Source organism: Stegostoma tigrinum, chromosome 1 (genome assembly GCF_030684315.1).
Source record: "Stegostoma tigrinum isolate sSteTig4 chromosome 1, sSteTig4.hap1, whole genome shotgun sequence".
Lineage (NCBI taxonomy): Eukaryota > Metazoa > Chordata > Chondrichthyes > Orectolobiformes > Stegostomatidae > Stegostoma > Stegostoma tigrinum.
Window position 1 is genome coordinate 191,371,777 of NC_081354.1, and position 14,388 is coordinate 191,386,164.

At 56.1% G+C, this 14,388-nt stretch overlaps 1 protein-coding gene across 1 annotated transcript in view; it reads right to left on the minus strand.

The window, feature by feature from the left end:
- Nucleotides 1-14,388, minus strand: part of LOC132210502 (disintegrin and metalloproteinase domain-containing protein 9-like) — a 60,520-nt gene that overhangs the window by 23,680 nt on the left and 22,452 nt on the right. The window contains exon 4 of the mRNA XM_059650860.1: nucleotides 7,525-7,658. Coding sequence (XP_059506843.1) covers nucleotides 7,525-7,658 — 134 coding nt within the window. The remainder of the gene's footprint in view (nucleotides 1-7,524; nucleotides 7,659-14,388) is intronic.

Below are 14,388 nucleotides of genomic sequence, written 5' to 3' on the forward strand. Positions count from 1 at the left end.
ACCACTTCCTCTGGCAGCTCATTTCTTCCATGCACCACTCTCTGTGTGGAAAAGCTGCCCCTTAAATCTTTCACATCTCTACCCACTATTTGGATTAGCCTACCCTGGGAAAAAAGATCTTGGCTAGTTACATGCCCCTCATGATTTCAAAAACTTCTGTAAGGTCACTCGTCAGCCTCTGACACTCCAGAGAAAATAGCCCCAGCTTATTCAGCCTCTCCCTATAGGTCAAACCCTCCGAACCCAGCAACATCCTTGTAAAACTTTTCAAGGAGGAAGAGGTGGGGTTTTGACTCCTCCCACTTCCTACAGACTAAGGGGGTGGCTATGGGCACCCGCATGGGCCCCAGCTATGCCTGCCTCTTTGTAGGTTACGTGGAACAGTCCCTCTTCCGCACCTACACAGGCCCCAAACCCCACCTCTTCCTCCGGTACATTGATGACTGTATCGGCGCCGCCTCTTGCTCCCCAGAGGAGCTCGAACAGTTCATCCACTTCACCAACACCTTCCACCCCAACCTTCAGTTCACCTGGGCTATCTCCAGCACATCCCTCACCTTCCTGAACCTCTCAGTCTCCATCTCAGGCAACCAGCTTGTAACTGATGTCCATTGCAAGCCCACCGACTCCCACAGCTACCTAGAATACACCTCCTCCCACCCAACATCCTGCAAAAATTCCATCCGCTATTCCCAATTCCTCCGCCTCCGCCGCATCTGCTCCCACGATAAGACATTCCACTCCCGCACATCTCAGATGTCCAAGTTCTTCAAGGACCGCAACTTTCCCCCCACAGTAATCGAGAACGCCGTTGACCGCGTCTCCCGTATTTCCCGCAACACATCCCTCACCCCCCCCCACAACCGCCCAAAGAGGATCCCCCTCGTTCTCACACACCACCCTACCAACCTCCGGATACAACGCATCATCCTCCAACACTTCCGCCATTTACAATCCAACCCCACCACCTAAGACATTTTTCCATCCCCACCCCTGTCTGCTTTCCGGAGAGACCACTCTCTCCGTGACTCCCTTGTTCGCTCCACACTGCCCTGCAACCCCACCACACCCAGCACCTTCCCCTGCAACCGCAGGAAATGCTACACTTGCCCACACACCTCCTCCCTCACCCCTATCCCAGGCCTCAAGATGACATTCCACATTAAGCAGAGGTTCACCTGCACATCTGCCAATGTGGTATACTGCATCCACTGAACCCGGTGCGGCTTCCTCTACATTGGGGAAACCAAGCGGAGGCTTGGGGACCGCTTTGCAGAACACCTCCGCTCAGTTCGCAACAAACAACTGCACCTCCCAGTCGCAAACCATTTCCACTCCCCCTCCCATTCTCTTGATGACATGTCCGTCATGGGCCTCCTGCAGTGCCACAATGATGCCACACGAAGGTTGCAGGAACAGCAACTCATATTCCGCCTGGGAACCCTGCAGCCTAATGGTATCAATGTGGACTTCACCAGTTTCAAAATCTCCCCTTCCCCTACTGCATCCCTAAACCTGCCCAGTTCATCCCCTCCCCCCACTGCACCACACAACCAGCCCAGCTCTTCCCCCCCACCCACTGCATCCCAAAACCAGTCCAACCTGTCTCTGCCTCCCTAACCGGTTCTTCCTCTCACCCATCCCTTCCTCCCACCCCAAGCCGCACCCCCATCTACCTACTAACCTCATCCCACCTCCTTGACCTGTCCGTCTTCCCTGGGCTGACCTATCCCCTCCCTTCCTCCCCACCTATACTGTCCTCTCCACCTATCTTCTTTACTCTCCATCTTCGGTCCGCCTCCCCCTCTCTCCCTATTTATTCCAGAACCCTCACCCCATCCCCCTCTCTGATGAAGGGTCTAGGCCCGAAACGTCAGCTTTTGTGCTCCTGGGATGCTGGATGGATCGCCTGGCATTGACCAAGGCACAGGAAAAGACAATGGCAGAAACATCCCTGTCAATCCTGCAAAGCCCACCACTGTGAGCTGTCTCACAGGCAAGTCAAGCAACAGCCTGACGTAGTCATACTCACAGAATCATACCTTACAGACAATGTCCCAGGCACCACATCACCAGCGCTAACAAGGTGTGGAGCTGGAGGAACACAGCAGGCCAAGCAGCATCAGAGGAGCAGGAAAGCTAACGTTTCGGGCCGAGACCCTTCTTCAGAAATGGGGAGGTGAAGGGAATTCTGAAATAAATAGGGAGAGAGGGGAGGTGGATAGAAGATGGATAGAGAGTTGTAGTGGGAGACAGATCCACTGAGGTCTTTCTGGAGGGTAACTTTTAAAAGGTAGGCATCCTTAGAAGATGCTTCACAGTTAAAATTGTTTCAGAGCAAGTGGAAACTGCAGATGCTGGAGAATCTGAGGTAACAAGGTGTAGAGCTGGACGAACATCACCATCCCTGGATGTGTCCTGTCTCACTGGCAGGACAGACCCAGCAGAGGGGTGGTACAGTGGGATACAGTGGGGAGGGACTTGCTCTCAGAGTCCTCAATATTGACTCCGGATCCCATGAAGTCTCATGGTTTCAGGTTAAACATGAGCAAGGAAACCTCCTGCTGATTACCACACGCCATCCTCCCTCTGCTGATGAATCAGCATTCCTCCCTGTTGAACAACACTTAGAGGAAGCACTGAGAATGGAAGGGCACAACATGTATTCTGGGTGGGAGATTTCAGTGTCCACCACAGCAGTACTGCTGATTGAGCTGGTCGGCCCCTAAAGGACATAGCTGCGAAACTGGGTCTGCAGCAGATGCTGAGGGAACCAAAAAGAGGGAAAAACATACTTGACCCCATCCTCACTAATCTGCCGGCTGCAGCTGCATCTGTCCATGACAGTATCAGTAAGAGTGGCCATCGCACAGTCCTTGTAGAGACAAAGTCCCGCCTTCACATTGAGAACACCCTCCATCGTGTTGTGTGGCACTGTCACCGTGCTCAATGGGACAGACTTCACACAGATCTGATAACTCAAGGCTGGGCATCCATGAGGCACCGTGGGCCAGAAACAGCAGCAGAATTGTACTCCAGCACAATCTGTAACCTCATGGCCCGGCATAGCCCCCACTCAACCATTACCATCAAACCAGGGGATCAACCCCGATTCAATGGAGAGTGCCGGAGGGCATGCCAGGAGCAGCACCAGGCAGATCTGAAAATGAGGTGTCAACCTGGTGAAGCCACCGAACAGGACTACTTGCACACCAAACTGCGAAAACAGCAAGTGATAGACAGAGCTAAGCGATCCCACTGCCAACAGATCAAATCTAAGCTCGGCAATCCTGCCGCATCCAGTCGTGAATGGTGACGGACAATTAAATTACTCACTGGAGGAGGAGATTCCGCAAATGTCCGCATCATCAATGATAGAAGAGCCCAGCAAATCACTGCAAAAGATAAGCATTTGCAGCAATCTTCAGTCAGAAGTGAATGATCCATCTCAGCCTCCTCCAGTGGTCGCCAGCATCACAGATATCAGTCTTCAGGCAATTCAGTTCACTCCACGTGAAATCCAGAAACGGTTGGATACACTGGATACTGCAAAGGCTATGGGCCCTGACAACATTCCACCAGTAGTACTGAAGACTTGTGCTCCAGAACTTGCTGCTCACTGAGCCACGCTGTTCCAGTACAGTTACAACACTGGGATCTACCCAACAATGTGGAAAATTGCCCAGGTGTGTCCTGTACACAAAAAGCAGGACAAATCCAACCCGGCCAATTACTGCCCCATCAGTCTCCTCACGATCATCAGTAAAGTGATGGAAGGTGTCAGTAACAGTCCTATCAAGCAGCACCTGCTCAGCAATAACCGGCTCAGTGACGCCCAGTTTAGGTTCTGCCAGGGCCCCTCAACTCCTGACCTCATTACAGCCTTGGTTCAAACATGAGCAAAAGAGCTGAGGTGACATGAGAGTGACAGCCCTTGATATCAAGGCTGCATTCGACCGAGTGTGGCATCAAGGAGCCCTGACAAAACTGGAATCATTGGGTATTAGTGGGCAAACTCTCCAGTTGGTGGAGTCATATCTGACACATAGGAAGATGGAGGTCAATCATCCCAGCTCCAGGGTCTCCCTGCAGGAGTTCCTCAGGGTAGTGTCCCAGGCCCAATCATCTTCAGCTGCTTCATCAATGACCTTCGCTCTATCATGAGGTCAGAAATGGAGATGTTCGCTGGTGGGCTGAGGTTAGAAACAGGAAAGAAGCGATCACCCTGTTGGGAGTTTTCTATAGGCCTCCAAAAAGTTCCAGAGATGTAGAGAAAGGATAGCAAAGATGATTCTGGATAGGAGCAAAAGTAATAGGGTAGTTGTTAAGGGGCACTTTAACTTTCCAAATATTGACTGGAAACGCTATAGTTCGTGTACTATAGATGGGTCGTTTTTTGTCCAGTGTGTGCTGGAGGGCTTCCTGACACAGTATGTAGACAGGCCAACAAGAGGTGAGGCCACTCTGCATTTGGTTCTGGGTAATGAACCAGGCCAGGTGTTAGGCTTGGAGGTAGGTGTGCACTTCGGTGATCATGACCACAGTTTGGTTACGTTTACTTTAGCGATGGAAAGGGATAGGTATTTATCGCAGGGCAAGAGTTATAGCTGGGGGAAAGGCAATTATGAGGTGATTAGGCAAGATTTAGGATGCATAGGATGGGAACGGAAACTGCAGTGGCTGGGCACAATTGAAATGTGGAGCTTGTTCAAGGAACAGCTACTGCGTGTCCTTGATAAACATGTTACTGTCAGGCAGGGAGGAATTGGTCAAGTGAGGAAACCGTGGTTTACTAAAGACATTGAAGCCCTTTTCGAAAGGACATTGGAGGCTTATGTAAAGATGAGGCGTGAAGGCTCAGTTAGGGCGCTTGGGAGTTACAAGTTAGCCAGGAAGGACCTAAACAGAGAGCTAAGGAGAGCCAGGAGGGGACATGAGAAGTCTTTGGCAGGTAGGATAAAGGAAAACCCTAAAGCTTTCTATAGGTATGTCAGGAACAAAAGAATGGCTGGAGTAAGATTAGGGTCAGTCAAGGACAGTAGTGGGAAGTTGTGCGTGGAGTCCGAAGAGATAGCAGAGGCGCGAATTGAATATTTTTCGTCAGTATTCATACAGGAAAAAGACAATGCTGTCATGGAGAATACTGAGATACAGGCTATTAGACTAGACAGGATTGAGATTTAGAAGGAGGAGGTATTAGCAATTCGCCGAACCTCAGTTGTGGGTAAGATTTTGGAGTCTATTGGAAAGAATGAGATTGCTGAATATTTGCAAGTGTACAGTAAAATTGGGCAACATCAGCATGGTTTCATCAAGGAGAGGTCATAACTGACAAATCTGCTAGAATTCTTTGAGGAAGTAACGAGCAGGGTAGACCAAGGAGAGCCAATGGATGTTATCTACCTGGATTTCAAGAAGGCCTTTGATAAGGTGCCACTCAGGAGGCTGCTGTGTAAGTTAAGGGCCCACGGTGTTAGGGGCAAGGTGCTAGCATGGATAGAAGATTGGCTGTTTGGCAGAAAGCAAAGAGTGGGGATAAAGGGGTCTTTCTCAGGATGGCAGCTGATTACAAGTGGTGTTCCGTAAAGGTCATTGCTCGAACCACAACTTTTCACTTTGTACATTGATGATCTAGCTGGGCGGCACGGTGGCTCAGTGGTTAGCACTGCAGCCTCAGAGCGCCAGGGACCCAGGTTCAATTCCAGCCTCGGACAACTGTCTATGCGGAGTTTGCACATTCTCCCCGTGTCTGTGTGAGTTTCCTCCGGGTGCTCCGGTTTACTCCCACAGTCCAAAGATGTGCAGGTTAGGTGGATTGGCCATGCTAAATTGCCCGTAGTGTTCAGGGGTATGTGGGTTATAGGGGGTGCTTCAAGGGCGGTGTGGGCTTGTTGGGCTGAAGAGCCTGTTTCCACACTGTAGGGAATCTAATCTAAACTGTGGGCATTCTGGCTAAGTTTGCAGACGATACAAAGATAGGTGGAGAAACAGGTAGTATTGAGGAGGTGGGGAGGCTGCAGAAGGATTTGGACAGGTGAGGAGAGTGGGCAAAGTGGCAGATGGAGTACAATGTGGGAAAGCGTGAGCTCATGCACTTTGGTGAGAAGAATAAAAGGATGGGCTATTTTCTAAATGGGGAGAAAATTCAGAAATCTGAAGTGCAAAGAGACTTGGGAATTCTAGTCCAGGATTCTCTCAAGGTAAACTTGTAGGTTGAGTCAGTCGTCAGGAAGGCAAATGCAACATTGGCATTTATTTTCAAAGGACTTGAATATAAAAGCAGGGATGTACGACTGAGGCTTTATAAGGCTCTGGTCAGGCTACATTTGGAGAATTGCGTGCAGTTTTGGGCCATATATTAGATTCCCTACAGTGTGGAAACAGGCCCTTCGGCCCAACAAGTCCACACTGCCCCTTGGAGCATCCCACCCAGACCCATCCCCCTATAAGCCACACACTCCTGAACACTACGGGCAATTTAGCAGGTCCAATCTCCCTAGCCTGCACATCTTTGGACTGTGGGAGGAAACCGGAGCACCCGGAGGAAACCCACGCTGACACAGGGAGAATGTGCAAACTCCGCACAGACAGTTATCCGAGGCTGGAATCGAGCCCGGGTCCCTGGCGCTGTGAGGCTGCAGGGCTAACCACTGAGCCACCGTGCCGCAAGAAGGACGTACTGGTTCTGGAGCGGGTTCAGAGAAGGTTCACGTGAATGGTCCCAGGAATTGAAAGCTTAACATATGAGGAACGTTTGAGGACACTGGAGCTATACTCATTGGAGTTTAAACGGACGAGGCCGGGGAGGTCTAAGTAAAACTTTCAGAATACAGAATGGCCTGGACAAAATGGATGTTGGGAAGATGCGTCCATTGGTAGGAGACGAGAACCCGATGACACAGCCTTCGAGTAAAGGGAAGACCTTTTAGAACGGAGATAAGGAGAAACCTCTTCAGCCAGAGAGTGGTGAATCTATGGAATTCACTGCCACAGAAGGCTGTGGAGGCCAGGTCATTGAGTACATTTAAGACTGAGATAGGTAGGATCTTGATTATCAAGGGGATCAAGGGTGACAGGGAGAAAGTAGGAGAATGGGGTTGAGGAACTTATCAGCCATGATTGAATGGCAGAGAAGACACAATGGGCTGAATGGCCTAATTTCTGCTCCTATGTCTTATGGTCTTGCATCTGTTGAAAACCTCTTGCTCTAGGCAATACGACAGAAGGAATACAATTTGACAATTTTGTACCTGAGAACATGAACGCAAACAGGAAACTCAAGAAGCAGTGGGGAATGATGTTCACTGACTTGTAGCCAGCTGAGATGTAACAGCTATTAATTACTCTGAAAGTAAAACTTCTCTTTACCCGTTCTCAGTATGAAACACTTTACAGCATTAATGTTCCAATAGTTAACACAATATAAGCTTGAAAGACCCCAGTACTGGAATAGCTCATTTTTGCTGGTCGATGTCACAAATGAGAACCAGAAAACAAGTCACTCTGTTCAAAGATGTACATCACCTCTTTACTGCCTTCATCAGACAGGAGGGTTGTGGACAGGCACAGGTTCGACCATCATCGTGCAGCATTCCGAGATTGTGTCCCATTGAATGGGCCACAGTCGCAACAATACGGGATAAATCATCACTGTTTGCCTGGAAAGGAGGAGGAGTAAGGTCAGAGAGCACAGTGCGATCTCATTCTCAAACAGCAACAAGGACAACATGGAACCACATAGAACACCGGGCTGCAGCCTGGGTTAATAGCCCCGGCACTCCCACACACCACTCCCAACACCCACAGACCACCCCCGACACCCACACACCACTCCCAACACCCACACACCACCCCCAACACCCACACACCACTCCCAACACCCACAGACCACCCCCAACACCCACACACCACCCCCAACACCCACAGACCACTCCCAACACCCACACACCACCCCCGACACCCACACACCACTCCCAACACCCACAGACCACTCCCAACACCCACACACCACTCCCAACACCCACAGACCACCCCCAACACCCACACACCACCCCCAACACCTACACACCACTCCCAACACCCACACACCACTCCCAACACCCACACACCACTCCCAACACCCACACACCACTCCCAACACCCACACACCACCCCCAACACCCACACACCACCCCCAACACCCACACACCACCCCCAACACCCACACACCACCCCCAACACCCACACACCACTCCCAACACCCACACACCACCCCCAACACCCACACACCACCCCCAACACCCACACACCACCCCCAACACCCACACACCACTCCCAACACCCACAGACCACCCCCAACACCCACACACCACCCCCAACACCCACACACCACCCCCAACACCCACACACCACTCCCAACACCCACACACCACCCCCAACACCCACACACCACCCCCAACACCTACAGACCACTCCCAACACCCACACACCACTCCCAACACCCACACACCACTCCCAACACCCACACACCACTCCCAACACCCACACACCACCCCCAACACACACACACCACCCCCAACACCCACACACCACCCCCAACAACCACAGACCACCCCCAACACCCACACACCACTCCCAACACCCACAGACCACCCCCAACACCCACACACCACTCCCAACACCCACACACCACCCCCAACACCCACACACCACCCCCAACACCCACACACCACTCCCAACACCCACACACCACCCCCAACACCCACACACCACCCCCAACACCCACACACCACCCCCAACACCCACACACCACTCCCAACACCCACAGACCACCCCCAACACCCACACACCACCCCCAACACCCACACACCACCCCCAACACCCACAGACCACCCCCAACACCCACACACCACTCCCAACACCCACACACCACCCCCGACACCCACACACCACTCCCAACACCCACAGACCACCCCCAACACCCACACACCACCCCCAACAGCAACACACCATCCCCAACACCCACACACCACCCCGAACACCCACACACCACCCCCAACACCCACACACCACCCCCAACACCCACACACCACCCCCAACACCCACACACCACCCCCAACACCCACACACCACCCCCAACACCCACAGACCACCCCCAACACCCACACACCACCCCCAACACCTACACACCACTCCCAACACCCACACACCACTCCCAACACCCACACACCACTCCCAACACCCACACACCACTCCCAACACCCACAGACCACCCCCAACACCCACACACCACTCCCAACACCCACAGACCACCCCCAACACCCACACACCACCCCCAACACCTACACACCACTCCCAACACCCACACACCACTCCCAACACACACACACCACCCCCAACACCCACACACCACCCCCAACACCCACAGACCACCCCCAACACCCACAGACCACCCCCAACACCCACACACCACTCCCAACACCCACACACCACCCCCAACACCCACACACCACCCCCAACACCCACACACCACCCCCAACACCCACACACCACTCCCAACACACACACACCACCCCCAACACCCACACACCACCCCCAACACCCACAGACCACCCCCGACACCCACACACCACCCCCAACACCCACACACCACCCCCAACACCCACAGACCACCCCCAACACCCACACACCACCCCCGACACCCACACACCACCCCCAACACCCACAGACCACCCCCGACACCCACACACCACCCCCAACACCCACACACCACCCCCAACACCCACACACCACTCCCAACACCCACAGACCACCCCCAACACCCACAGACCACCCCCAACACCCACACACCACCCCCAACACCCACACACCAACCCCAACACCCACACACCACCCCCAACACCCACACACCACCCCCGACACACACACACCACCCCCAACACCCACAGACCACCCCCAACACCCACAGACCACCCCCAACATCCACAGACCACCCCCAACACCCACACACCACCCCCAACACCCACACACCACCCCCAACAGCAACACACCATCCCCAACACACATACACCACCCCCAACACCCACAGACCACCCCCAACACCCACACACCACCCCCAACACCCACACACCACTCCCAACACCCACAGACCACCCCCAACACCCACAGACCACCCCCAACACCCACACACCACCCCCAACACCCACACACCAACCCCAACACCCACACACCACCCCCAACACCCACACACCACCCCCGACACACACACACCACCCACAACACCCACAGACCACCCCCAACACCCACAGACCACCCCCGACACCCACACACCACCCCCGACACCCACACACCACCCCCAACACCCACACACCAACCCCAACACCCACACACCACGCCCAACACCCACAGACCACCCCCAACACCCACACACCACCCCCAACACCCACAGACCACCCCCAACACACACACACCACCCCCAACACCCACAGACCACTCCCAACACCCACATACCACCCCCGACACCCACACACCACCCCCAACACCCACACACCACCCCCAACACCCACACACCAACCCCATCACCCACACACCACCCCCAACACACACAGACCACCCCCAACACCCACACACCACCCCCAACACCCACACAACACCCCCAACACCCTACACCACCCCCAACACCCACACACCACCCCCAACACCCACAGACCACCCCCAACACCCACACACCACCCCCACCACCCACACACCACCCCCAACACCCACAGACCACCCCCAACACCCACACACCACCCCCACCACCCACACACCACCCCCAACACCCACAGACCACCCCCAACACCCACACACCACCCCCAACACCCACACACCACCCCCAACACCCACAGACTACTCCCAACACCCACAGACCACCCCCAACACCCACACACCACCCCCAACACACACACACCACCCCCAACACCCACAGACCACCCCCAACACACACAGACCACTCCCAACACCCACACACCACCCCCCGACACCCACTCACCACCCCCAACACCCACACACCACCCCCAACACCCACACACCACCCCCAAAGGCAACACACCATCCCCAACACACATACACCACCCCCAACACCCACAGACCACCCCCAACACCCACACACCACCCCCAACACCCACAGACCACCCCCAACACCCACACACCATCCCCAACACCCACAGACCACCCCCAACACCCACACACCATCCCCAACACCCACACACCACCCCCAACACCCACACACCACCCCCAACACCCACACACCACCCCCAACACCCACAGACCACCCCCAACACCCACACACCATCCCCAACACCCACACACCACCCCCAACACCCACACACCACCCCCAACACCCACAGACCACCCCCAACACCCACACACCATCCCCAACACCCACAGACCACCCCCAACACCCACACACCACCCCCAACACCCACACACCACCCCAACACCCACAGACCACCCGCAACACCCACACACCACCCCCAACACCCACACACCACCCCCAACACCCACAGACCACCCCCAACACCCACACACCATCCCCAACACCCACACACCACCCCCAACACCCACATACCACCCCCAACACCCACACACCACCCCCAACACCCACAGACCACCCCCAACACCCACACACCATCCCCAAAACCCACACACCATCCCCAACACCCACACACCACCCCCAACACCCACACACCACCCCCAACACCCACACACCATCCCCAACACGCACACACCATCTCCAACAACCACACACCACCCCAACACCCACACACCATCCCCAACACCCACACACCACCCACAACACCCACATACCACCCCCAACACCCACACACCACCCCCAACACCCACAGACCACTCCCAACACCCACACACCATCCCCAACACCCACACACCATCCCCAACACCCACACACCACCCCCAACACCCACAGACAACCCCCAACACCCACACACCACCCCCAACACCCACACACCACCCCCAACACCCACAGACCACCCCCAACACCCACACACCACCCCCAACACCCACAGACCACCCCCAACACCCACACACCACCCCCAACACCTACACACCACTCCCAACACCCACACACCACTCCCAACACCCACACACCACTCCCAACACCCACACACCACTCCCAACACCCACAGACCACCCCGAACACCCACACACCACTCCCAACACCCACAGACCACCCCCAACACCCACACACCACCCCCAACACCTACACACCACTCCCAACACCCACACACCACTCCCAACACACACACACCACCCCCAACACCCACACACCACCCCCAACACCCACAGACCACCCCCAACACCCACAGACCACCCCCAACACCCACACACCACTCCCAACACCCACACACCACCCCCAACACCCACACACCACCCCCAACACCCACACACCACCCCCAACACCCACACACCACTCCCAACACACACACACCACCCCCAACACCCACACACCACCCCCAACACCCACAGACCACCCCCGACACCCACACACCACCCCCAACACCCACACACCACCCCCAACACCCACAGACCACCCCCAACACCCACAGACCACCCCCAACACCCACACACCACCCCCGACACCCACACACCACCCCCAACACCCACAGACCACCCCCGACACCCACACACCACCCCCGACACCCACACACCACCCCCAACACCCACACACCACTCCCAACACCCACAGACCACCCCCGACACCCACAGACCACCCCCAACACCCACAGACCACCCCCAACACCCACACACCACCCCCAACACCCACACACCAACCCCAACACCCACACACCACCCCCAACACCCACACACCACCCCCGACACACACACACCACCCCCAACACCCACAGACCACCCCCAACACCCACAGACCACCCCCAACATCCACAGACCACCCCCAACACCCACACACCACCCCCAACACCCACACACCACCCCCAACAGCAACACACCATCCCCAACACACATACACCACCCCCAACACCCACAGACCACCCCCAACACCCACACACCACCCCCAACACCCACACACCACTCCCAACACCCACAGACCACCCCCAACACCCACAGACCACCCCCAACACCCACACACCACCCCCAACACCCACACACCAACCCCAACACCCACACACCACCCCCAACACCCACACACCACCCCCGACACACACACACCACCCACAACACCCAAACACCAGCCCCAACACCCACAGACCACCCCCGACACCCACACACCACCCCCGACACCCACACACCACCCCCAACACCCACACACCAACCCCAACACCCACACACCACGCCCAACACCCACAGACCACCCCCAACACCCACACACCACCCCCAACACCCACAGACCACCCCCAACACACACACACCACCCCCAACACCCACAGACCACTCCCAACACCCACATACCACCCCCGACACCCACACACCACCCCCAACACCCACACACCACCCCCAACACCCACACACCAACCCCATCACCCACACACCACCCCCAACACACACAGACCACCCCCAACACCCACACACCACCCCCAACACCCACACAACACCCCCAACACCCTACACCACCCCCAACACCCACACACCACCCCCAACACCCACAGACCACCCCCAACACCCACACACCACCCCCACCACCCACACACCACCCCCAACACCCACAGACCACCCCCAACACCCACACACCACCCCCACCACCCACACACCACCCCCAACACCCACAGACCACCCCCAACACCCACACACCACCCCCAACACCCACACACCACCCCCAACACCCACAGACTACTCCCAACACCCACAGACCACCCCCAACACCCACACACCACCCCCAACACACACACACCACCCCCAACACCCACAGACCACCCCCAACACACACAGACCACTCCCAACACCCACACACCACCCCCCGACACCCACTCACCACCCCCAACACCCACACACCACCCCCAACACCCACACACCACCCCCAAAGGCAACACACCATCCCCAACACACATACACCACCCCCAACACCCACAGACCACCCCCAACACCCACACACCACCCCCAACACCCACAGACCACCCCCAACACCCACACACCATCCCCAACACCCACAGACCACCCCCAACACCCACACACCATCCCCAACACCCACACACCACCCCCAACACCCACACACCACCCCCAACACCCACACACCACCCCCAACACCCACAGACCACCCCCAACACCCACACACCATCCCCAACACCCACACACCACCCCCAACACCCACACACCACCCCCAACACCCACTGACCACCCCCAACACCCACACACCATCCCCAACACCCACAGACCACCCCCAACACCCACACACCA